General features: G+C 38.1%; 2 protein-coding genes across 5 annotated transcripts in view; one reads left to right on the top strand and one right to left on the bottom strand.

Moving 5' to 3' along the window:
- The window catches only part of UTP18 (UTP18 small subunit processome component), a 52,767-nt gene extending 42,538 nt beyond the window's left edge, over positions 1–10,229 (bottom strand). The window contains exons 1-4 of the mRNA XM_040245752.1: positions 9,807–10,229; positions 7,860–7,972; positions 4,885–4,983; positions 2,203–2,270 (exon numbers count right to left, since the gene is read on the bottom strand). Coding sequence (XP_040101686.1) covers positions 2,203–2,270; positions 4,885–4,983; positions 7,860–7,972; positions 9,807–10,121 — 595 coding nt within the window. The 5' untranslated portion in view covers positions 10,122–10,229. The remainder of the gene's footprint in view (positions 1–2,202; positions 2,271–4,884; positions 4,984–7,859; positions 7,973–9,806) is intronic.
- A 384-nt stretch (positions 10,230–10,613) lies between these two features.
- Positions 10,614–27,863, top strand: part of MBTD1 (mbt domain containing 1) — a 67,375-nt gene continuing 50,125 nt past the window's right edge. For all 4 annotated transcript variants that reach the window (XM_040245751.1, XM_040245750.1, XM_040245749.1 and 1 more), the window contains exons 1-2: positions 10,614–10,834; positions 11,451–11,514. The gene's annotated coding sequence lies outside the window, so the exon portion shown is untranslated. The remainder of the gene's footprint in view (positions 10,835–11,450; positions 11,515–27,863) is intronic.

Raw genomic sequence — 27,863 nt, 5'->3', positions numbered from 1 at the left:
GCACATTCACTTCAGGGTGCACAGGTCTAATCCCCAGTCAGGGAACTTACATAACAGTGAGCCAAAAAAAGTAATTCAGAAAAAACAAAAAATAACCTTAAAAAAACCCAATAATCTAGTATTTATAGATAAAAATAACAAATGGTGGGACTTCCCTGGTGGTCTAGTAGTTAAGAATCTGCCTTAAGGGGACAGAGTTAAGTGGTTAAAAATCTCAAGGGACATGACTTCGATCCTTGGTCTGGGAAGACCCCTCATGCCATGGAGCATCTAAACCCATGTGATGGAATTCCTGAGCCCACACACTCTAGGGTCTGCACACTGCAACTAGAGAAAAGCCCACACATAGCAATGAAGACCTAGCACAGCCAAAAATTAACTAATTAATTTTTTTAAATAACTGCGAGATTAAAACTGTGAAGCTAGGTTATTATAGTCACCACTCTGCCAATAAGTATACTTTGGACAAATCACTTGTATCTTTTTGAACCTTACTCTTGTCATCTGTCCAATAAAGGTATTAGACTTCAGTATCCCAGATAGTAACAGACTGGCTAACCGCTGACCTAATTCATTTCCCTTTTCTCCTTGGCACAAAGACATACTCTATTTCCTGGTATTCCATGCAATTAAGTGTGGTCTCATGACTGAGTTCTGGCCAAAAAAATGTGGGTAAAAGTATCATGTACCACTTCCAGGACAGGTTTTATTAACTCCCTTGGTGAGCCTCTCTCACTTCCCCTATAAGTCAACTGGTAGTTGTCAATAGCTTCGGCAACTTTGGAAGGCCCAGAATGAGATGGCAGAATCTCTAAGAATTTGGGACCCTGAAGTAGAACATGACCTCACCACCCTAATTGTATGCAGAGAAAAAAAATTCTACCTGATTAAGCCACTGGGATCTGGGAGATTTTTTGTTTCAGTGCTAGCATAAAACTTTATCTATAATTACATGGATCTAAAATAGAGTATTCTATGAGTGCAGTATTCTAAAATGGATAATAAAATTGTATTTCATCCAGGAAGGTAAACTGGTGACCAAAGTTTGTAATTATGTCATGTTAAAAAAAAGTGATGACAAGATGATTAACATACCCCCCCAAAAAAAAACCTTGGAAAAATATTTCTCAAATAACAGAACAGTTTCATATGAAAGAGAGATAAGACTATATCTCTTCAAAACGTAGGACTAGAGAGTAGGAAGATTCAATTTCAAAATAGTAAAAAATTACAACAATTAGTTCTTAAAGAGGAAAAGAGTAAGAAACAGCCAAATAAAGAGCACAACATTATTTGAAATATTCAAGCAGAGGTTAAGTTATCATCTAGCAGCTGTTGTGGAAAAGCTTCTTGCAGTGGATAAAGTCAGGTTACATCACTAAGAGTCCCTCAACCTCTAAAAGTATCTAGTTGGAAACCAGAAGATAAGTTGCTACTTATTAACTGATTGAGTTTTCTATCAGAAATGTATAAAACTGGTTCCTTGTAAGGGCTCCCTATACTTGAATACCAGGACTGACATGGGTTGGGAGAAGGGAGGGAGAGGTGATGACGATAATCAAATAGAAATTCATCAGATATCAAAGATGCTAAGAAAGGAGCTCCTGTATTACACTGAAAGGATATACTGCAGAATCCCCCAAGGATTTCAAAGGTCAATTTCAAGTCTAAAATTTCTAACTCCAAAAACTCGTATCAGGTCTTGGCCAAACTATAACATCTAAACTCAAAGATCTTAACGGTAGAAAACAGTTTTGGTACAAGTCAAACTTAAAATCCGGAGTTGAAAAATAGGTTTTTAGGAAGTGTGTAATCATCTGGGCCTGACCTGACAGGTGCTCCTTAGCAAAACATTCCATTTCCTAGTGGATAGCTAGATCAGTTGCTCAAGTCTTTGGAAGGGGCTCTGAATCAAGAAATAACACTACTATTTATTTTTTTACTTAATCCTATGTCATAATGTAACACAGTTCTGTTGAAGAAAACAAAATAAAATTCATCCATTATTGCCTTTACAAGTAAAGAATATGCTACTAAGTCTTACATTATTGTAAAAGCATTTCCCTCAGAGAAATGGTAGACTTCAAAACCAGGTAGTTAAAAAAGACATTTTAAACATTAATGAGTCTCATGAGAAACCTCAAATAATAACAGCACATTAGGAATCTATTTACCAATTTAAACAGAGGTGTCAACACTCACCATCTGAAGGTGCTTTCCATTTATTGGCCTCTGCCCAGGCAGGTACTCCCCCCATAGCATGCTGAAATCTAAGCAAAAACATAAAATTTTGCAGGGACCACTGTATTTATACTTTGGTACATTTAAAGAATATAGGTCAGAACATAAATAGAATCTCTTCCAAAGAAGTTTTTATCTTGAAGAACAGAAGGGCTAGTCACAGAGGATATTCCCAACCTGCCTAAATTGATAACCATCTAAACTAGTCCTGGATACAGGAAACCTGCATACATATTTGTTGTTACTAATTACATTTGCTGTTGCCTTATTTGCACATATAAACACACCAGATTTGGTGATTAAGTAAAGAAATAGAAATCTCTTTGTGGTTATAAATCAATGCTAACAGAATACACAATAGAATACTAGAACATGTCTGAAAGGAAATGACCAGACTGGTAAAATAAACAAATCTTCATTGTATATCCTTTGACTAAAATGGGAGCACTTCGCCCTGGAAAAAGTAACCTCCAAGAGAAGCATGCTAGTCACATTCTGGTATGTAGAAGCCTGCAAAAATCATTCTAATTGTTTAAAACAGAATCATAGACAAGTCCACCAAACTAAGCCCACTGGACAAAATGTATGAAACTATTTTCAAAAGCTGGACAAAAGGCACATAGGTCTATGATCCCTAAGATAAGAGAAATAACAAGGGAAGCCATCCCATTACTGGGATTTTCCCCTCAAGGCATTTTTATAAGACCCTGACACAGAGACAAGGGGAAAATGATCAGACTTGAAAGAAGCTGAGACAACAGGAATTTGAGGGGCAATCAACTATAGAAGAGGAAGAGAATGAGCTCCAGAAATTTGCACAGGGGGTCCACAGACACTTCTGAATACTAAGCTACACACTCATAGAATAAAATTCCATGAGGTCAAGCAAGGAACTACTAGACAGATCTAAGTTGCACAGAACCAAAGTTCAGACATTTGAGTTCAACCGGTCACAGGAAGGGTCCTTTTTGAACACTCAGGGCATTCAGCAGAGATCCCAGGAAGGTCACATCTTAATAGGGCTAAACCAGCCTAGAACAAATGCTACTCTAATAGAAGAAATCTCTAAAAGCAAGTCTTGAAGGATCAAACTGATTTCCAAGTCATTTAACTGCCTCCCAAGGCAAAGTTAAACACACATTGAAAACAAAAAACAAAATCCATGCACTGAACAAGATTCACACTGCCCAGAATATAATCAAAATTATTAGATTTACAAAGAAGCAGAAAAATATGAACCATAACCAGAAAAAAAAAAAAAAAAAAAGCAGTCAACAGAAATGAAAGACCTGACAGGATTAGCATTCAAGGACTTGAAAGTAACCAATACACATAAAAACGAATGAAACTGTGCCATTTGCAGAAATTGGATGAGTCTAGAGACTGTCACAAAGTGTGAGTCAGAGAAAAACAAATATCATGTAATATTGCTTATATGTGGAATCTAGAAAAATGATACAGATGAACTTATCAGCATAGCAGAGAGAGACACAGATGTAGAGAACAAGTGTATGGTATGGATGGGGGTGGGGGGGAGGATGAACTGAACTGGGAGATTGGGATTGACATATATACACTATGTATAAAATAGATAACTAGTGAGAACCTAATGCACAGTACAGGACAGTCTACTCAGTGCTCTGTGGTACATAAATGGGAAGGAAATCCAAAAAAGAGGGGATATATGTACATGTATAGCTGATTCATTTTGCTGTAGAGCAGAAACACAACATTGTAGAGCAACTATTTACTCCAATAAAAATTAATAAAAAATAAAATAAAACAGCTAATACAAATATATTCAAGTATTTAAAGGATGTATGAACACAATAAAAGGAAAAATAGCAACTAAACAGAACAAAACAAAAGGTCTAGTTGAAAATATCTCCTCAAGCTGGAAAATATCTGAAATAACAAATTCACTAAATGGGTTTAACAAACTGAAAAAACTACATACTGTATTATTGTATTTATATGACATTCTGGAAAAAGCAAATCTATAAAGACAGAAAATGGATCAATGCTGGTCAGGGGCTAATAGAGTTAGAAGATGAAGAGAGAATGCTAACTATCACAGGGTATAAAAGAACTTTCTGAGAGAAAGCAATGTTCTTCATCTTTATTCCATATGTTAATTGTCATGGGCTTACAGGACTGTACCTGCTAAACAAAATTTACAGAATGATACTTTAAAAGGGTGAATTTCAATATATGTAAATTATACTTCAATAAATCCACTGTCAAAATAGTGATAATGTAATGAATCTCTAGGAATATAAAAAAAAATTCAGTACAAAAAAATAAACATACCTTAAGACACTTTTAAAGGTATACAAGTCTGAATAAAATGTTTCAATATAAAATCATTATTTCCCAGTTCTGTTCAACTGAAAGAGCCTAGAAGTTGTGGAAAAGACATGATTTACCACATACCAACAAACAAGCTAGTGAACAATACTATCATTGATCATACTTGGACAATGGGATTCCAAGCTTTTTGTACTTGTGTTCTCTCTCTGCTCCCTCCTAATAAAGTTTAATCATTTTCCAAGGACAATTCTTTTATGATTCAAAATGGAAATCTGAGTACCCAAGAAGCTGTTATAGTCAAAGGTTGAACAAGTCAGAATAAAATACACTTACTCTTCTTTAAGTCTCTTTTGAAGCTCATCTTTTGAAAGTTGATTTTCACTGGCATTTTTCATCATATCTTTCCGAAAACGATTGTTCATCATGTCAACCCTACCAAAAAAAAGTAGAACAGTATGCTTTAGAGAACTTAAAGAATTAACATTAACAGTTGTTGCCTTTAGTATTTGGAGCAAACAACACAGGCCAAGATTTATTTATAAGATGTGGATCATCTCAAATACACATTTTTCATTCTTCCAGAAATAAAAAGTAAATCTCTAATATTTCAGGTCACCTAATTCACCCTCTGGTGAGCTATTTCAAATTCTTCTCTAGACACAGCTTACAGCCATTCACCAAAATTAATTCCAGGTAAATTACCCAAACCTTAAAATACTATGAAGGAAAAATATAGGTAAATATTTTTCTCTCTGATGCAGAACTTTTTACTATTAAAATCAGAAGAAAATCAGATTTCACTAAATATATACTTGAATATTCTGTGCCAAATGATATTAAAACAAACTTAAAAGCAAACAAAAAGTGAGATGAGTTTCTCTGGTGGCTCACTGGTAAGCAATCTACCTGTAGGAAACTCGGGTTGGATCCCTGATCTGGGAAGATCCCACACGCTGCGGGGCAAGTAAGCCCGAGGGCCACAATTATTGAGCCTGAGCTCTAGAGCCTGGGAACTGCAACTCCTGAGACTATGAGGCACAACTACAGAAGCCCATATGGCCTAGAGAAGCTACCACAATGAGAAGTTCACACACTGTACCAGAGAGCAGCCCTCACTCTCCACAACCAGAGAAAAGCCCAGGCAACATCCAAGACACGGCACAGCCAAAAATACATAAATACAATTATATAGCTTGTAAGGCTAAAAGATAACACACAATAAATATGACATTAAAAGGTTTGAAATTCTCAATTACGTAAGGAGCCAATATACTAAAATCATTAATAAACAGTCTCATCCTACCATATGCAACAACATGGATGAACACTATGTGAAATAAAACAGACATGGAAGAAAAATATTGCATGATCTCACTTATGCGTGGACTCTGAAGAGTAGAACAGACAGAAGCAAAGAGTGGAATGACAATTACCAGGAGTGAGAAGGTAGACGAAACAGGGAGATGTTGGTCGAAGAGTACAAAGCTGCAATTAGGCAGCATAGAGAGCCAATGCAAAGCACGGCTACAGTTAGTAATAGTATCACACGCTGGAAATCTGCAAAGTGAGGACATTTCAAGTGCTCTCATTACAAATAAAAATGGTAACTCTCTGAAGAAATGGAAACGCAATTAATTTACATGACTGCAGTAATAACTTCACTATGTATATGTATAGCAAATTATCATGTTGTACACCTTAAACACATACAACTTTCATTTGAAAAGTGAACAAAATGAAACAGTGTTTAGTAGACAAACAAGCAAAGACATAATAGAGACTACTTTTAAGAAATACCAATGACTAACAAAAACTGATTTTCTCAACAAAAATTAAGTAGGTATGTCCCACCCATTAAACTGACAAGGTCTGAAAACAGAGGAATTAAGGTTTTTAAAAAGGAGTAAAATAGATACTTTTCCATTGAAAAGTAAACTGGTAGAACTTCAGAGTCAGCCTGGTAGTAATTATCAACAACTCTAGAAATATCTCCTCTTTGATTAAATTATTCTACCTCTGAAAGACTGGAGCCTCATCCTCTGCTTCCTTTTCAAACCTATCCTCTTTCCTCACTGTATCCTCATCCTCATCCTCACCCCCAACTCCATCACTGTACTCCTTCAAGGGGGCAGCAATGGAATATCTGGCATCCAGTTCTAAGAATAAGTGGTGGCACAGTTCAATAAAGAAGCTCCTTTGCCCCAGTGATGTTGCATATTTATCTGTCTGTGGCTTCAACTTCTGGCCTTAGATTTCATAAATTTATTTTCTAATTTAAAAGAAAAAAGAATCTTCCTTAAATAATTTTAAAAGAAAAAGGTTTATGCATAAACATGCCCATCTCAACATTAATTTATTAAAAAAAAAAAACTTACCCAACAACAGCTATGTAAATTATGGTTAAATCATATAATGGATTATAATACATCCATTTTAAAGTGTTTATAAGGTTTTTTAAAGTGTTTATAAGGTTTTTTTTTTTTTTAATTAGGGAGAAATGCTTGTAATACAGTACATTCTCCCTATGCGTACGTGCTTGCTAAGTTGTTTCAGTCGTGTCCAACTCTTTGCAACCCTTGGACTTGGAGCCCACCAGGCTCTTCTGTCTATGGAATTCTCTAAGCAAGAATACTGGAGTGGGTTGCCATGCCCTTCTCCAGGAGATCTTTCCAACCCAGGGATCAAACCTGTGTCTCTTACATCTCTTGCACTGGCAGGCGAGTTCTTTACCACTAGCGCCACCTGGGAAGCCCATGTAAATTATGGTTAAATCATATAATGGATAATATACCCATTTTAAAGTGTTTATAAAGTTATTTTTTAACTGGGGAGACATGCTTGCAATATAATACATTCTCATAAACTAAAGTATATACTGTGCATGGTGGCTTTTTTTTAGTCTTTTCTCCATTTCAGGCATGTGTTAAGAACTCTACATACACTATTTAATCTCAAGAGCCTTCTGATATAGTTACTATCTCCATTTTACAAAGGAGAAGAGACAGATTCCAAACTGGCCTGTAGTCAGTTAGGAACTGGCCAAATTGGGAAGCAAACTCAGGTCTGACCCCCAAACACTATGCTCTCTTAGCTTTTCTATAGAGCACAGAAGAGAGGAGAGATGTATGCCAACACGGTAACAGTGGTTCTCCCTCGGTGATGGGATTATGAATGATCTTTGCCATATACTTTCCAGTACTTTTAAAATCTTCACAGAATCACATATTCAGAAAAAGAATGTTCTTAAAACCTGAAAAATAACTTCTGAAGCATCCAGAGGGATTTCAGAAAAAAATTAGGCAACCTACATCTCCTCATCTTCATCTTCTTCATCCACCCAAACTGGCTTCTTTTGAGGTAGAAAATTATCTTTTGCTTCCTTCTCCACTTCTGAGTCATCTGAGTCTTCCTGTACTTGAACCTAGAGAAGACAAAATACCCACAAGCACTGAATCTTTCTTATCTCATGGTGGCAGACTTTGTAGTTAAGACTGTAGAAAGGTTTTTATGGCCCTCTGATCAAATTATGGGACAGAATGCTACCACAGCAAATGCTAGAGGCAGAACACAAAACCAGATTAGAGAAATGCACCACCCACTGGACAGGGGAGGTAAGATAGAACAGTCTAGGAGAAAAAGTCAACTTGCTGAGAAGATCAAAAAACAGAAGAGTAAAAGGTAAGTTAGATAAGAGAGCAGGGAAAATCACAAACTACACAAATCACAGGATCAGAGGCAGACTGACACCAAAGATAAAATAACATGATTGAATGTCATGACTAAACCATATTTCATATTCTGAGACATACTTCTCTATTTTTCTTAACTGTTCTTGATCCCCTACCTACTTAAGAAACGTTATACTATACAATCAAATCTAAATCTAGACCACAGAATTTACCCTGAAGTGAGCTTGGCTTTTGAAAAACCACATGATAGGTATGTTCAAAGGATTTATACCTGCTCTATTACTAGCCTATGATCCTTCAAAGCCCAATAAACCCCATTTCACCGTTTCTTTTCCTGACTGGGAAACTATCACCTACTTCAGCATTTTCCCAGTATTATTTCTCTATCTCCCGGCTAGATTCTGCAACCTCTCCCATAAGCACCCAAAGGATGTTCTGGCAATCAACTGATACTTGCTAGGTCTGTGTTTCTTTATCAAATTGAGTAATTGTCAGGAAGGCTTTGCTCTTCTACCCTATGTATCATTGTATAGGCTCCCTCTACACAAATTTATCTTCCTTTCTTGAATGTCTTGTCTTTTCTTCAGCATTTCACTGACATAGTTGAGTTCTATCTTCTGTCTCTGCCACTAGTATCTAACTCCAAAAAGGCAGGGATGTTTGCCAGTTTTTGTCCATTGCTGTTTCTCTTGCAATGCCTAGAAATTTCCTAGGACTTCCTATCTTGGAAGATAAGCCAGATAAAGGATTTAAAAAAAAAAAAAGCGTGCAAAAAATTTATAATCATTATAATCAATCAATCACGCAGGGTTTTCACTGCCAGGAAATCTGCCGCCAAATTGGCTCACAAATATTTAAAAGACGAATACAAAAGGTGGCCAGTCAATCACTTGGTATGATTGTTAAAACATCAGACAGACTCCCAGGCCTGTGCGCAGGAATTCTCATTCCACAAACAGACTGCCAGTCCTGTGCCCAGGAATTCTGATTTCGCAAAGGAAGCGCAACTCCTGAATCAATGCACAGTATTGAGGCAGGTGATGCAACGACTAAGGGGGAGAAGACAGTGGGGATGAGCCACAAAAGATGCCCACAATTAAAACAGTCTAAACGAGTATCAGGGCTTCCCAGGTGGCGCTAGTAGTAAAGAACCCGCCTGCCAATGCAGGAGATTTAGGAGACGCGAGTTCGATCTCTGGCTCTGGAGAAGGCATGACAACCCACTCCAATAATCTTGCCTGGAGAATCGCATGGACAGAGGAGCCTGGTGGGCTACGATTCACAGTGTTGCAGAGTTGGACAGGACTGAAGCGACTGTGCGCGCAAGCAAGCAAACGAGTAAGTATTGAGCGCCTACTGGATACCTGGCGCAGCGGCTCCCAAGCGGGCCAAGAAAGGCGCGATCTCCGCCCTCCCAGGACTTTAAAGTTGGAACCCCAAGGCGCCCGTGTTCCCGGCTCTCTACCACCTGAGCGCTTTCAGGCACCGCCCCCCAGCGCCCAGGCTCCGCCCCCGGGGGCTCGCAGCCCACCGCGGGCCCAAGCAGCGCGAGGTGGCCTCCCTCACCCGCGGGACCCGCAGACGCCGCAGCAGCGCATCCTCGTTGTCCTCCACGTCGCCGAAGACCAGCTCCTCCAGACGCCGCTCTACTGCCGGCTTGTTCTCCTCTAGCGTCAGACGGTTTTGCAGTCGGAGCCGTTTCTCCTCCTCCGCCGCACCTGAGATTGCAGCGGCCGCCGCGCGCGGCCAGGCCAGCGACTTCCGCTGGCATGAGGGGACAGCCTTTCGGGGCGGCCCGCCCCACCGCGCTCGGGCTCTCCGGTCCGGCCTCACTTGGGTCTTGCGGTCCGGCCTCACTCGGCGCCTTCTTTCCGGCGGCATCTTTGGGTTGGAGAAGAAACGCAGGCGCTCACGTGGAACCTCACTGCGCAGGCGCTGAGGCCGCAGGTGGCCGGAAGAAGGCTGCACCGCCTTTGAGCATGTGACCAACACTGTGTCTTGTGTAACGCCCACTCCCCTCACGAGCCCCTCCCCGTGTGGGAGTTCCTCCGGGAGGACCAATCTTCCGGGTGGAGGGGAAGCGGAGTGACTGGAGTGGAAATTTTTTTCCAACATAACTTCGCAGCTGTAACTGATTGAAAGGATATAAAGAAAGCCAGAGATGACAGGCTGAAACTTTTACTCTTTTTCCTGCCTTTTTAACCACTCGACTTTCACGAGCCCCAATCGCCTTTTCCACCCCTTCGTCTTGGTACGACCCTTGGAGTACGGAGCCTGCAGAGGGTCCCACGCTGGAAGACAGAGAGGAGGGTATGTAGGGAAGCGGGCCAATCGGGGCGCGGGTCACGGCGCAGGCGCGTAGAGGAGGGAGGGCTATGCTAATGTTGTTGATATCCTGGGGCCACCCGAGTTAAAGGGGGGAAATCCGGGGGCTGCCGTAGCCGCCACCAGTCTGGGCCCAGCCGGGGCTCCCTTGTAGTCGCCGTAGTCCCGGGGAGAGGCGCCTGCCCCCAGCTCGGGAGGGGGCGCCGCGGGCCCGGGGAGCGCGGACAACCCCTACCCATGAGGCCCTGATGGAAAACACAAAGGATCTGGTGAGAGCCGAGCGCGGCAGCTGCTTTGTGTGCCAGATGGGGGGGACGCCCGCAGCTCCCTGACCCCAGGAACCCGTGCAGCCCCCTGACCCCGCTCCCAGGCCTGCTTCTATCCCACGCCCCCTCCACCTCCGGAGTCCCCCTCCCCCTGCCGGCCGTTAAACGATTGAGGGGTGTCCCCTCCCCCCACTCCCCTCAGCCCTGGACTCCTCGGGGTTCTCTCTATCCCCTTCACTATCTGGAAAACAAATTTTAGAAGAAAGTTCTCTTCATTCCACCCCACCCCACCCCCCCTTAGCTCTGGCTCGGGGAGAAAGACTGGATTTGAGACTTCCTTTTTTGACCGCCCAGGGTCGGGGAGTGGAGTCCTCACGTCTCCCGCGGGGCACAGTTTGGGTGCTTTGCGTGGGAAGGCGCCGCGAGGCTGTGGGGCGGGCGCCGCGAGGCGTTTCGCACGTGGAGGTGGAAAAATTGAAAAGGGGCGGAGTGGGCCCGTGTGGGAGGGAGCGGTGGGAGTGGTGTTTGGGAAGTAGTCGCCTTTTAAGAGGGTTCTAAGTTGGTGGGCTTTTATGACTACTGTATTCTCTTTTGTGAAATAAGAATCCTAACATTTCAGAGTCGGAAGAGACATTAGAGGTCACCCAAAGCCGCCGTCCCCTGTGCAGCCTCCCTGACAAGTGGTAGGTAGCCTGGCCTTTGCCTAAACCCCTGCAAACACTGAGCGCTCGCTGCTGCCCAGGAAAGCCCTTTCTGTTCAGTTGGTATGATTGTTGTTTACTTATCCTTATTAGACTCTTCAGTCTCATTCATGTCTTTGTTAAGTGGATTCCCCTTTTACTTCTCAAATTTTCTCTCACATCCTCCTCACCCACCCCACTGCTCATTGGCCTATATTTTGTGTGCCAGGAAAGAACGGCCAGGAAGTAGGGGAAGGAGGGCTTACGAGATAGTGAGGGCCGGCTGAAAACTTGGCTAGGTCAGTTCAGACGTGCTGGCTTATATGTCTGAGAATGGATGCTGTTTTTCTGCAGGAAGCTTGGAAAATAGGATCTAGGGATTTCATGGCTGTTTTCTCTCACTAGTGCTTTTTTTTTTTAAGTTACAAGTTTCAGGATCCTGTCCCAAAGCACATTTCTCTATGTCTAAGTAACTTTGCCTAAGGATGCCTAAAATCGCCTCTTCGAGATAGTACCAAACCCTATAGGAAGCAGATCTTGGTAGAGGGATAATCAGAACTGCACTCCTCCCACACCTGCCTTCGGAACTATGTTTTTCTTTCAAGCTGGGCTTCCTTCTCAAGGCCCCTCCTTCACAATACTTTCTCTGTTTTTTTTTTTTTCCAATTTTTAATGAGATTTGAAACTTTTACAATACTTTATAATCTTCGCGTAGAGTTTGCAGTATTTTTCATGCTCCTTCCATTGGTATGCACAGTAGTTATCACACAGTAGTTGAGATCGCTCAGTTTTACTACAGTAACTTAGCATTCTTCTAATATCCTCCTTCATCTGGTGAGCTGTGCTGCTTCCAAAAGTTATTTTATTGGCATAGGAATCTTGGGGGCACACGTTTTCCTGTTCCTAATGTGGTGAAGTGGTAGTCAAGACATAACAGATAAAATGTAAAAGTAATGAATCTGGTGGGCTTCCCTGGTGGCTCCATGGTAAAGAATCTGTCTTCCAGTGCAGGAGATGTAAATTCAACCCCTGGGTGGGGAAGATCCCTATAAAAGGAAATGGCAACCCATTGCAGTATTCTTGCCTGGGAAATACCATGGACAGAGGAGCGTGGTGGGCCACAGTCCTTGGGGTTCCAAAAGAGGCAGACACACAACTTAGCAACTAAACACCACCGCCAATGAATCTGGTATAAAAGCCAGAGAATAAATTTCACTTTAAACTCCCAGCCCCCTGTTTAAAATATTAGAGCACAGGAATTTTTTTCTCTCCCTTTCTTACAGTTTGGAGACTTGCTCTCCAAGTATTTTAATGTGCTTACACTGTATTTTTTTTTGTTTACCTCAACACCAATGAGTGGTTAGAAAGAAAATAGCTGTCTTTTTTTGTACCACCTCCTTCTCTGAATAACAAGTAGCTTCTATTTATATAGGACACCATACTTTGGGCTTCTGGGTGCTTTGCAAATTATGGCAAAAACTGTCTTGAGTAAAGATCGGTTCATAAGTATTTTATGTTTAAGACAGTTTTTTAACTATCCAGTTTTTTTATTTTATACACACTTTGACACATATTTTCACTAAATTTAGTCACTAAAAGTTAACAGAGGAGTGAATACTAGATAAGTGATAAAAGTTAATGGAGCTGTATAATTCTGTCTTGAAAGTTTCCATTAATGTGGAGTTCCCAAGTTCCTATTCACTTTAAACGTGAATTGTCATGACTTACATTGACTGACTTTGGAGATATTTGTATCGTAAACTTACTAGACAGGAACAACTGGTTTTATTTTGGAAGAAGATACTACGTGTATTTTTATGACTGATGATATGTTGATTTAATTAGTGTATAAACCATAGGTGTTCAGAGGCTTCAAACCCTCAGTTACATTGGAAATTAAAACAATTTAAATTGTTTTAAATGTAACATAGTAGTCAAAGGAAGGTAAAACTATAGCTTAGAGGTGAAAGTGAAAACAGCATACTAGTTTTATAAATAATAAACTACTAGATTACTAAAAACCAAGCATTCTCAGTGGTTTGAGTGACCACATCCTAAATTTAGAGGTCACTATTCTTTTGGTTGCTCCTTTGTTTCTCAATTTTTCATCTTTAAAATGGAATGTTTGCTAAAGAAAATTTAACTTTTTCACATTTATAATGTTAAGAAAATGTATGATTTAATTTCAGATTCAAAAGAGAGAGGAAAACATCAAGATGGTAGAAGAGGAAGGACTTAACAACAGTTAAACTAAGATATGCCTCTTAACACTAGGATATTCTTAGCTGTCCAAGGCTACTTTTAATTTTGTATAAAACTTGCACAATAGTTTGATTTAATCATGAATTTTAAATACTTTTTTTTTTTAGAAGTTTTCTTCCCACAAATTTAGAATTTCTCTTCTTTCTTTACTGCAACCCACAAGGAAGGGTGGAAAGAAAATAATTCCCATTTGAATAAACCCTGAAGTTGAGGGGATGAAGTGATACAGTATGAGGGGCGCTGGCAAACTAGGTTAGCATTTCAATTCTGCCTCTAAATAACTTAGTAGCCCTTGCTAGACAAGATTCTGTGCCTCAGTTTTCTCATCCTTAGAGTAGAAGGGTTTGTCTAGAATTAACATCCAATAGAACTTTCTGCAGTGATGAAACTGTCCTATATCTGTGCTATCTATATGGTGGCCACTAGCCACAGGTGTCTCTTGAGCTCTTAAAAAAGTAACTAGTGGGACCAAGGACCCCAATTTCCAATCTGATTTAATCAACTGTGAATTTAAATAGCTACATGTCTGCCACATTGGACATACACATAGAGGACAGTGTTATATAAAAATATAAACCTCTCTCTTACAGGTTATCATTCGGTAGGTCTGCAGTGGAGCCTAGAAATGCATGCTTCAGAAAAGTTTTTATCAGGCCGGTTAGAGAAACACTGTATAAGAAGATTTCTGAGGCACTTTCTGGTTCTGAAGTTAGGATTGATAACTAAAAATGTAGCATAGGGGAAATGAGCTGTGGACAAAGTTGTCAGACTGGCCCGGCTCTTGCTCTGCCACCTCCTCACCTGTGATCTGTCAAGCTTCATTTTCCTCATCTACATAAGGGCCAGACGTCAGTCCTGCCTTCCTCCCAAGGTTTCTATAAACCTCCAGTCAGAGGTGATGACCACTATGTAATAAAATGTGAGCTGCTATAAACTAAAAATGTTAAGATATCTTTCCAGAATGCCTTTTTCTTTTTTCCCATTTCACTGTATTATCTAATTCATACTTATAGAACTAGTTGTATACAATACTCATTAATTTAGTAATTTCTTGTCCTCCCAACTATTTGGGATAGTTTATAGTCTAGTGTTAGGACATGCATATTAAGTTAAACACTTCTTTGCATTTCTGGTATCAGCATGATTTTTGTGTATATTTCTCAGTACATATTAGATAATACCATTTATTCACTTTACTATTAGACTTCAAAACTTTAATTAGTTTTGGATTATTTTATATATCAGAGAAATAACTCACATGATTGTGTTTCAACTGTTCCATTATCAATACCCTGTAGTTATTATTGTTAGTGGTTGTACATATTTTGAGCACCCAGCTGCAAATATTTTTTTGAAAGATAAACACCAAGAGAATGTCATCATTTTACATCAATATTTTTTGGTATATCAAATTAACATGATGATGAATAACCTATTTAACCTATTTTTGTTAAGATTAATAAAAGCTCTTGTTTGATTATTTAAAATACATTTAGACTTTAGCCTAGCCTTAGTATGAATTCTGTTATTTGGATGGAATTGATACCTAATATGAATGATCTTAAAGACCATCTAGGTTAGTGCATTTCAGACTTAATTTTGATGAGGTCATTTTCTTTTTAATTAGCTTTTCAAAAGGTTCATACTTAAGGATTCATAACTGTCTTCTAAAGGACTGAAGGCTCATTCATACAAATTATTTTATTTTTCAGACATCTTCCTGTGTGGTAAGTGGTGTTTTCCTTATCTAGAAGAGAAGGAAATTGAGACCCAAATAATTGTTACATCCAAAGTCCTAAGTAATGAAGTACCAGAACTTGAACCCAAAGAGATAGAAATTTGTATTTTTTTATATGTCAAAGATAACATTTTGCTCACTGTAGCTTTACATTTTAGAATATTGTCATGTAGAATATTGTCCTATCCTTCTCTGGGTACTTTTCATTTTCTCTGGGTGGGATATTCAAGATATTATTCCTTTCAGTTTTAATGATTATATCATTGGGATAGATATATTCTCTCATGTTTAACTTGTGGGAAACAAAAGCCCAACAATCCCAAATCTTTACCGTTTATTTTTGTCCTAATAGTAAGCTTAAGAAGTATGAAGGCACTTCTGTTTAGCCCAGTAAATTGTATTTTGATAGGGGAATAAGGAAGAGAACAGCAAGAACTGAGTAGCTCCATAGCTTCTCTATGTCATTACAGAGTATATATTAATTCTTATTTTGAACTTCGGTTTACATGTACAACTTTCAAACTTAGGATTCTGGAAAACTTACATTCCATGATTAAATATAAAACTTTGACAATTATATGGGCCACTGTACCCTATTGGTATGGATAATGGAGAATTGGTTTACCTTTTGATTAGTTTATTCATACTGAGATTATATTATTAATTTGTTGTTATTTAGTCGCTAAGCTGTGTCTGACTCTTTTGTGACCCCATGGAGTGTAGCCCATCAGGGTCCTCTGTCCATGGGATTTGCTAGGCAAGAATATTGAAGTTGGTTGCTCTTTCCTTCTCTGGGGGATCATCTCAACCCAGAGGTAAACCTGCATCTCCTGTATTGCCAGGTGGATTCTTTACCATTGAGCCACCGGGGAAGCCCTATACTGTTTATATGTGCTTGCATTTAGAGTCTCAAATGTTTTCTGTAAAATTTCTCCTGGAGAGGTTTACACTTTCATTGGAACCTGTGGCTGATTATATGAATAAGTTAACGGTTATACCCTTTAATTCCTTTGTAGATTGTATAAGGAGGAAGTTTCTTCAGGGAGACCATCACGGTAGGCAAATGAAATTCTACTACAATTTGTGACTTCTTCCTGTATTTCATCACTGTAAAAACCTCTTTTTTGTTTTATTTTTCATTATATAAGTGTTACATACTTGCTATTTAAAAAAAAGAAAATGAAAAATATGGAAAAGTTAAAATTATCTTCCTATCCTATTCCCACCCTGTTAGTAGTTTAGCTATTCCTTCCAGAATCTTTCTAAATACATACATAAATATATATATCAATCTCCATGTATATCAGCACACATTATTTCTTTTAATAAAAAAATGAGTCATATTACTCATATTTGGCAATTTATTTTTTTTTCAATCAGTATTTTACCTATTGTTAATCATCCACCTACTAATGGTTAGATTGCCTTCATTTTTTTGCTATTACATTATTACTATAAGAAATAGCCTTCCATGTGGATTCTTGTGTCCCATGAGTGAATCTGAAGGATGAGTTCCTTAAAGTGGAATTTCCTGGTCAACAGACATACTCATCTCATAAGTAATACAAATTACTTTCCAAAAAGATGGCATACATTTGCCTTTCTATGTGAATACGTGTGAGTGCTTTTTCTCTTGTACATAAATTTGCTGATGCCAGATATGATCAGTCTCTCTATTTTTACCAGTATATTAAATTTTTAGAGGTAGTTAATAATAAAAATTTACTTTTATTTTTATAAAATGAAAGATCCCTTGCAGCAATGTTTTCCCAGTTCAGCTTTTATGAGACAGTTATTTTTAATTCTTTTATTTTTGATTTAGTATCTATCTCCATAATTCTAAATAGTAAACTTCCATTACCTGGTGTATGAGTCTCAGATACCTTCTTTTGACATCCTCTGTGCTGGATGAGCAGTTACCATATATGTCCTAATATTAGGCAAGGTTTCCCCATCACCTTATAAGTCATCTCATTTATATTTCGTCTTGAGTGACTGTATGAATACCTAATGTGATTTCTTAGTTTTATTTTGAAGAACAAAGTGTTCAAAATGTCACATTACCTGAAAGTTTTATTTGGTCTTTGTTTTCTGTGCCTTAGAAGTTAGAACCATAATTAAGAAAGAAAGAGAAAAGAGGTTAAAATTGAACATAAATTTAAGATTAAACCCTTGATTCGTTGCTAGTGTTCATTTTAGCTGTATGACCTTGAGCAAATCACTTAATCTGTTTGAACCTCTGCTTCCTCATCTGTAGAAAGGGAGTAATAATATTTGTAAGGATTAAATGCATTATTTCATATTAACTGTTTAGAATGTCCTTACCACATAGTAAGCATTGTATAAGTATTAGTTGTATTATTAATCATACACACTACCTTTGCCTTCAGCATTAAGAAACAAATTAGCACAACCTTCAAATTACCTTAAAGTAGAGAAATCAGATTCCAAGAGATCCATCTGACTGTGTAAAGAGTAGGAAATGGAAGTATTAACAGGTTTATTGATAGAGTTTAGGGTCATGGAAGGTTTAAATGAAGCACAAATATACCACTTCCAAAAGAGAGAAATTCAGCACTTAAGTTCCAAAGTGCTGAACACAGGCTTACCATGCTGCTTCCAGGCCTCAGTCCCTTTCATACCTTTATTCCTTTCTTTTTTTTTAACCAAAAAGTTTTTCTTATAAATTTTGAGCAAACATAAAAAACAACAACAACAACACAGGTTTGAAATCTGATAGTTCACAGCTCTAACCACGAGAAGAGCTAGAAAGCGAGCAGTACCAGAATTGGTAACCTGAAATGATCGGTGCTTCATAGGGAAGAAATGAAGACATAGGACTTAAGAGTCTTGGATAAAAAGAAGGAGGAAGAGGAAAAAAAGAATCTTTCAGAAAAAGAAAGAGGGTGTTCTTTAACTGAGAACTCTGACGTGAAATGAATAGAAGTAGAAAAGAGTAAATCACATCCATTCAGAACTTCCGTAAGAAGAAACAAACAATGCGAATCAGAGTGTATGGAGCTAATTAATATCTCTCCTTAACCCCAGAAAAAGAAAAATGTGAGGCAGAAGAAAATTGACACAGTGATACTCAAGATGAAATAAAACATCTTAAAACCAGTATTTGGAGACAAAAGTGAGGAAAAACACCTTCACTCAAATAGAAAACAGAACAGAAAAGAACAGGAGACAGGGAAAAATAAAGTCAGATTAAACTGAGAAAAGAGAGGGAAAAATTGTAACAGAAATGAGGACTAAGTTACAAATTGCCAATAGACGAGAGTAAAATGCAAATATGATAAAACACATAGAAGAAAAACAGGAAGACCAAGAGAATGACAATTTCAATGAAAGTTGGGTCCAGAAAGTCTTATGTAATTGGTGTCTCTCAAGAAGGCGAAAGAATAAAAGCATAATCCATAACCCAAGAAAACTTTCTGGGAAGAAAAAAACTTTCTGAATTTTGAATACATCAAAATTTATACCATAAGATAAAGTCCAAGATAGTAAACCTATGCAACTTAAAGATTCTGAAAAATTCTCAGGGCCTCCAGGCAAAAAAATGAAGTGACCTACAGGGGCCAGAGAATTTGAATAGTTTTGGATTTCTCAAAAGCAACATACACAGCAAGAAATAGTGGAGTGTCACCAACTAAAAATATTGTCAAATTGGATCAGAAAATTAAAACCCATCTTATAATAGACCAAAAGCCTTTGAAACAGCTAAAAATGAAAGAACAGACGAAGATATACTAGGCAAACAGATATACTAGGTAGATATACTAGACAGACAGCAGGATTGGCAATGCTGATAACAGACGTCAAACCAAAAAGCCTTGAACAAGATAAAGACAGTTTATAATGCTAAAACCACAATTCACAACAGAGATAGAATAGTTATATATGAACCAAATAACAGCAACAATCTGTGTAAATCAGAAGCTATTAAAAAAAAAGGAAGTAATGAAAAAAACTAAAATTTTAAGACTTTAATACTTTAACACTAGATAGTTATAGTAGACAAAATATAAGAATATGAAAGATCTAACAAATAAGGCAGAGATCTTCAGGTATGTCCACCACTACATCCTAATAGAGACCGAGTATTCACCAAAACCGTTGCTAAATGAGGAAAACATCACTAGGTTCCATTCAAGAACACAAAAGCAAACCAAAAAGCAAAAGGGCACTTCCATCTCTAACTTTAGTAACCTTCTATTATGTGTTATAAAGTCTTGGCAAGAATGTTCATAGCAGTTTTATTCATAGTAGTCAAGTCTGAGTAGAGAATGGATGGACTAATTCATTGAGAAAGTTGAGTATCACTCAGCCGTAAGAAGCAATGAACCATTGTACATGTAATAACATGGATAAATCTCAAAAATATTGTGCCGAGTGAAATAAATTAGATACCAAAAATGTCCATACGGTTTTATTTCATTTATCTAAAATCTTAAATATATGCAGAATTAACCAATGGTGCTAAAACTGCGGGGAGGAGAAAAACAGACTGGGAAAGGACATGAGAGAGCTTTCTAGAGTGATAGAGAAGTTCTGCATCTTGATAGGCATTCAAAATTATGCCTCAGTTTAAAAATATTAACTTGGGTAAAGGGGAAATGCAAACAAAGTACAGAGTTTATAAAAAATAATGAAAATACTACATATGTATCAGAATTTGTGGAATACACTTAAAGCCCTGAGCAGAGGAAAATTCATACTCCTAAATTATCAGTCAGTTGTTAAAGGAAAATGCAAATGTAACTTTTAAAGGTTTTCTGGGCTTTATCAGCACTTGATACATTGGAAAGCATCAAGTCTAGCAGTTAGAAAGGAACTCTGAAAAGCTGCACAAGGCCAAGAGATTTTGATAGACCAAAGTGAGAAAGAGGAACAAGAAAGTTTTACTAGACATTTACTGATTGGTTAAAATGGTGTTACTTGACTTAATGGAGCAAAAGGAGATCTTGGAGCTGCTTTGAGTAATTTTGTTTGTGCCTAGGTTGACCTAGGCCTGTCTCTTCTGGAAGAGCTGAGTGTAGAAACTTAACCATTAAATTTTGGTTTTCTGACGGGCTCAGCATGAGCAACTCCATCTTGGGCCTCATCTGGTTACTTTGTTGTTGTTCAGTCACACAGTGGTCTCAGACTCTTTGTAACCCCATGGACTGCAACATGCCAGGTCTCCCTCACCATCTCCTAGGGTTTGCCCAAGTTCTTACTCATTGCATCAGTGATTCCAACCAGCCATCTCATCTTCTGACACCCTCTTCTCCTTCTGCCCTCAATCTTTCCCAGCATCAGGCACTTTTTGTCAGATGACCAAAATACTGGTGCTTTAGCATCAGTCCTTCCAGTGAGTATTCAGGGTTGATTTCCCTTAAGATTGACTGGTTTGATCTCCTTGCTGTCCAAGGGACTTTCTGGAGTCTTCTCCAGTACCACATTTCGAAGGCATCAATTCTTTGGCATTCTGCCTTCTTTATGGTCCAGCTCTCAACCATATGTGACCACTGGGAAGACCATAGCGTTGACTATATGGATTTTTGTCAGCAGAATAATGTCTCTGCTTTTCAACATACTGTCTAGGTTTGTCATAGCTTTTCTTCCAAGGAACAAGTGTCCTTTAATTTCGTGGCTACAGTCATCGTCTGTAGTGATTTTGGAGCCCAAGGAGAGGAAATTGTCATTATTCCACCTTTTCCCCTTCTGTTTGCCATGCAGTAATGGGGCCAGATGCCATTATCTTAGTTTTTTTAATATTTAGTCTTAAGCCAGCTCTTTTCACTCTCCTCCTTGACCCTTATCAAGAGGCTCTTAAGTTCCTCTTTGCTTTCTGCCATTAGAGTGGTATCATGTGCGTAGCTGAGGTTGTTGATGTTTCTCCTGCCTATCTGGATTCCAGCTTATAACTCATCCAGCCCACCATTTCTCATGATGTGCTCAGCATGTAGGTTAAACAGGGTGACAGCAGACAGCCCTGTTGTACTCCTTTCTCTATCTTGAACCAGTTAGTTGTTCCACACAGGGTTCTAACTGTAGCTTCATGACCCGCATACAGGTTTCTCAGGAGACAGGTAAGATGACCTGGTATCCCATCTCTCTAAGAGCTCGCCACAGTTTGTAATGATCCACACAGTCAGAGGCTTTAGCACAGTTGATGAAACAGAGAGAGTTGTTTTTCTGAAATTCCCTTGCTTTCTCTATGATCCAGCGAAGGTTGGCAGTTTAATCTCCAGTTCCTCTTCCTTTTTTAAACCCAGCTCGGACATCTAGCAGTTGTTAGTTTGCATAGTGCTGGAGCCTAGCATGCAGGATTTTACCCATGACCTTACTAGCATGGGAGATGAGTGCAGTTGTCCCATGGTTAGCACATCCTTTGGTACCACCCTTCTTGGGAATTATGTTGAGGATTGACCTTTTCCAGTCCTGTGGCCACTGCTGGGTCTTCCAGATTTGCTGACATAATGAATGCAAAACCTTGATGGTCTCATCCTTTAGGGATTTTGAATAGTCCTGCTGGAATTTCATCATATCCACTAGCTTTATTAACAGCAGTGCTTCTTAAGGCCCACTTCACTTCACAATCCAGAATGTCTTGCTTTGGATGACTAACCATATCATTGTAGTAATTTGGTTAATCAAGATATTTTTTATATAGTTCTTCCATGTATTCTATCTTTTCTTGATCTCTTCAGCGTCCGCTAGGTCTCTGCCGTTTTTATCCTTTACTGTGCCCATCTTTGCGTGGAATGGCCCATTGATGTTTCCAGTTTTACTGAAGAGATATCTAGTCTTTCCTCTTTTGTGGTTTTCTTCTATTATTAAGCCCTGTTCATTGAAGAAGGCCTTCTTGTTTCTCCCAGCTATTCCTTTGGAACTCTGTATTTAATTGGATGTACCTCTCCCCTCTCCCTTGCTTTTCACTTCTCTTTGTTCTTCCATTATTTGTAAAGCCTCCTCAGGTAACATCACTTTGCCTTCTTGGTTACTTTAGCATAGTGAAAATAAAAGATTGAAAATAAATAATTCCCAACTCAGAAATGAAAAAGAACAGCAAAGTAAGCCAAAGCAAAACACAGAAAACAAAAGAAGTAATAGGTAAATGTAGAAATTAATTTGTTAAAAAGCAGAGAAAACTATATGTAAAATTAATGGGTCAATCCTGGACCTTTGTACTGAAATTCACAAAATAAGTAAACCATTAGCTAGTTTAATCAAGGGGGAAAGGAGGATGCACGGACATACAGAATGCATAACAAAAGTATAATTTGATACAAAAGACATTGAGAAAATCATAAACTATTTTGCATACACTATGCAAATAAATTTGAAAACCTAGATGAAATGGATTATTAGGAAAATACAGTTTCAGAAAATTGATCTCACCAGAGATTTAAAAAAAAAAAATACTTGAACATTTTCCATAGACGAGATGGAGAAATTTATCAAGTAGCTATCCTACAAATAGCTGGCCTGGTGGCTGAACCAGTAAAGAATCAGACTGCAGTGCAAGAGACCTGAGTTCTACTCCTGTGTCCAGAAGATCCCCTGGCAAGGGGAATGGCAACCCACTCCAGTATTCTTGCGTGGAGGAGCCCAGCAGGCTACAGTCCATGGGATCACAAAGAGTCAGACATGACTGAGCAACTAACACCTATTCCACAAAACACCAGACCCAAATGATTTCATTTCACATAGGAGTCTGTGAAACCGTTAGAGACCAATGCTACATGAATCATTTCAGACCATAAAAAATGAAGGAAAACAATCTAATTATTTTTATGAAGCAAGACTAATAACCAATTTTTGGACCTGATAAAAATAATGCAAAGAAATGAAAATTAGACATTTGTGAATATCAATGCAAAATCCTAAATGTTGTGCAATCTCTAACACTATGTTCAAATATATTGTGATAAAGTAAGGTTTGTAGTAGGAATACAAGAATGATTCAGTATTTGGAACTCTACTGATATATAATTTACCATATTGATAGCTCTAAGGAGAACAGTCATATTTTCTTTTTAGATGCTGGGTAAGTCTGTGACAATAGGAAAGATCTATTCCTTATAGAAATTTTTAAGAAAACAGGAATGGATGGATTCTTCCTTAACATGATTTTCATAAATATACATATACATGTATATGTACATTGTATACATACAATGGTCTCCCACATTGTAGACAGACGCTTTACCGTCTGAGCCACCAGGGAAGTCTAATATGCATACATACACACACCTTAATCCTAAAACTAGCATCTTAGTAGGGAAACACTAAGATCAGAAAGAAAGGGTGTCCCTTGTCTCCACTGTTTAACATTGTACTAGAAGTGTGAACCAGTTCAGTTAGGAAAAAGAAGACAATTATAAGCATAGTGGGAAAGAAAAGTTTCTTTGCAAGTGACATGCTGGTTTATCTGGAAAGCCCTAGAAAATTAATGACAAAACTTTCAAAATAACTTAGCAAGATTGCAGGATATAAAATGATACACCTTAGTGTACTCGTGATGAAGGTGAAAGAGCAGAGTGAAAAAGCTGGCTTCAGACTCAGCAATCAAAAAACTAATATCATGGCATCCAGTCACATCACTTCATGGCAAATAGATGGGGTAAAAATGGAAACAATGACAGACTTTATTTTCTTGGGCTCCAAAATCAATGTGAACGGTGATTGCACAAATTAAAAGATGCTTGCTCCTTGGAAGGAAAGCTATGACAAACCTAAACACTGTTTAAAACAAAAGCAGAGACGTCACTTTGCCAACAAAGCTCCATATAGTCAGAGCTATGGTTTTTCAAGTGGTCATGTACAGATGTGAGAGTTGGACCCTAAAGAAGGCTAAGTGCTGAAGAAATTAAGACTTTTGAACTGTGGTGTTGGAGAAGACTCTTGAGAGTCCCTTGGACAGGAAGGAAATCTAACCAGTCAATCCTAAAGGAAATCATCCTTGAATATTCATTGGAAGGACTGATACTGAAGCTCCAGTACTTTCGCCACCTGTTGTAAAGAGCCAGCTCACTGGAAAAGACTGTGATGCTGGGAAAGATTGAGGACATGAGGAGAAAGGAGCAACAGAGGATGAGATGGTTGGATGGCATCATTGACTCAATGGACATGAGCATACTCCAGGAGATAGTGAAGGACAGGAAAGCCTGGTGTGCTGCAATTGATAGAGTCACAAAGAGTTGAACACGACTGAGCAACTGAACAACAATGTGCTAAATAAACAATTCAACAATATAACAAGGAAAACTGCACTTATATTAACCACAAAATATACTTAAATTCCTAAGATGATGCAGACTATAAAAAATATTTCATATTCTTACTTAAGATGGCTCAATATTATGAAGATGTCACTTTTTCCTAAGTTAGTAAATCTAATGAGACCCTAATAATACCCAACAATTTTATGATGCAAAGCTAAATTAGTTAGTACTGAAGTTCATTTGGAAAAATAAAACATGCAAGAGTTTTGAAACATTAAAGCGAAAATACATGAAATAATATAAAATTTTAGATATGGAGGCAACTACATATGGAAACCTGATACAAAGTGGTGTTTCAAAGCACTGTGACAAAATAGACATTTTAGTAAAAAGTGTTACTACAACTAGATAGTTGGGGAAAGATAACGCTAGGTCTATTCTTCACCTTGTTTCACCTCGTTTTTTTGTGTACTCAGTTGTGTTGGACTGTGCGACCCAATGGACAGTCGCCCACGAGGCTCCTCTGCCTGTGGAATTTTCCAGGCAAGGATACTGGAGTAGGGTGACATTTCCTACTCCAGGGGATCTTCTGGTCCAGGAATCAAACCCATGTCTCTTGTGTCTTCTGCATTCGCACGCAGATTCTTTACCACTAGCACCACCTAGAACGCCCCTTTTCACACCATACCTAAGAATAAACTCTGGATCAGTGATACAATTATCAAAAACTACAAATAACATATATGGGTGAATCTGTGATTCAAGATGAAGGTACATTGAAAGAAAATACTGATAAATTTTACTACATTAAAAAAATTTTAATTGCATGACAAAAAACTAGAAGCAAAATCAAAATTTGCCATATATAACACACAAAGGCAAATTTAGGGTAAATTCCTAAATACAAACTTTTGACTAAACATTTGAAAGATTAAAAACACTGAAGAAAAAAGGATAAAAGATAAGAACAGACAAGTCCACACACAAATACAAGAATAATAAAAAATGGCTTAATGTAGAACTGTACTGGTTTATAATACCAGTCCCCGCTAAAAAAGGATGAGAGCTCCTTGGAGAAATGGTTGATTTCAGACCTGGAGCAGTGTAGGTTTAAAATAATACTAGATTATCTTTATATCCCAGAAAGTAAGGCATTGTCCAAAATGGATGTGGTCATGTCAGAATGACGTGGAGTTAGTTCAGAGTGATCCTAGTAGCCAAATCTGGGGTGATTTGAACCCCCAAATAATTAAGGACAGTAATGAATTATAAACGACTGGGGGGAAAAAAAGGAGTTAGTGAGCTCATACTGATAATGAGTAGGTAGGTAGATATATAAAGGGGATGATGAGAGAGTTTCCTACTGACTGGTAAGAGAATACTAGAATTAGAAAATCATTTTGTGACATCATAATGTTTGGTTCTGCAGGAGCTTTTGGATGCCTAATTTAGGGAAGAGAAGGGTGGAATTTCGATGAGAAACAGTATTTGTTTTAAATGTGTCCCCAAGATTGCTTATTAATTTCAGGGAGAAGTATGTAAGGTAAGTATACTGGAAAACCTAGACAGCACCAAGAGGGGAGGAGGCCTATATTCTCTGAAAGCAATCTTCTAGATTAAAGAAAACTAAGGATACAAATACAACATGTGATCCTGGACTGGAGGGAAGAAATTTTGTAAAGGATATTATTGGGTCCATTGAACTATAGATGGTAAGTTAGGGCAAAGTGTTTTATGTTAAATTTCCTGAAACTGAATAATTGTGCTGTAGTTACGAGAGAATGTTTATATTCTCAGGAAATGCACACTGAAGCAGTTTGGAATAAAAAGACATGTATGGGACTTCCTGGTGATCCAGTGGTTAAGGTTCTGCAGTGGAAACTTCAGGGGGCATGAGTTTGATCTCTGGCCGGGGAGCTCTGATCCTTCATGCTGATGGGGTGCAATTAAAAAAAAAAAAAAATTTACACAACTCACTCTCAAATGGTTCAGAAAAATATTTATATATTTCAACAGAAGAATTAAACAAATGGAGCAATTTTTTATCAATTAGTGAATCTGAGTAGAATACACAGGATTTCATTGTACTGTTTTTCCAGCTTTTCTGAAAATTCAAGAGTTATTTCAAGTAAAAAGTTAAAACAGCAGTGGAGACTGCACTGGCATACCATTTTCAGCCAGCATATGAATCAGCATATTGTCAAAAAAAAAAAAACACTCTACTTCTTCACTATTGCTGGAGTAAATTCAAAATGGTGAAATATCCATGCAGGAGAATTTGGCAGTAGCTATCAAAATTACTACATTCACCATTCTAACCAGCAGTCACACTTCTGGGAATATATCCTGAAGGTATACTGCAAATAATTCATATACGTGTATATGTTCATGGCAGCAATATTTGTCATATGACAAAAATTTGTCATATTTTTCATTGTAAAACACTGAAAACTATTAAATGTCTAAGTGAGATTAGTTTGATAAACATACACACAATGTAGGAACTGTTCAGCTTAAAAAGAAATGAGGAAGATGTCTATGCTTTGAAACAGTGTTTTCCAGGGTAATTTTCTAAATAAAAGCAAAGCACAGAGCAATTTAATATGTGGCCTTTTTTGTAAGAAAGAAGAGGAAATAAGCATAAATATACCTGTTTAACTTTTTAAAACATAGACACAATAAGAGATGAACCAGAAAGCAATAAAGTTGGTTACCCACCTTACAAGAGTCAGTGGTAGGGTAAGGCAAGGAAATGATATTTCTCCAACTTCCACCTCCTTTATAGCTCTTGTGATTTTTTTGATAGTCCCTAAAACTGAAACTAATTCACTAATGTCAAGGGAGATGCAAACCAAAACCCATCTTATTTCAAGTTAGTAACATAACCACAACTGAAGGAGAGAGAAATAACGAATCCAAGTAATTCTTAAACTTGATATTCTATTCCTTGGTTTGGACAGAAGAGATTACAAAGAAATTCTGAATATAAAAGTTCATTTTTATAGCAGTATAGATGTTATACTTCTGAAACATTTAAATATAGAAAAGGATGGAGCATATAAATGTTAATTTTGTTGGAGGCCAGGGTTTTCAGTAGAAGAGAGCGACAAATATGAATGTGGGAAGGTAAGGAAAAG

Source organism: Oryx dammah, unplaced genomic scaffold (assembly GCF_014754425.2).
Source record: "Oryx dammah isolate SB20612 unplaced genomic scaffold, SCBI_Odam_1.1 HiC_scaffold_8, whole genome shotgun sequence".
Taxonomy (NCBI): Eukaryota; Metazoa; Chordata; class Mammalia; order Artiodactyla; family Bovidae; genus Oryx; species Oryx dammah.
The sequence above is the reverse complement of the archived record's forward strand: the minus strand, read 5'-3'. Positions and strand labels throughout refer to the sequence as shown.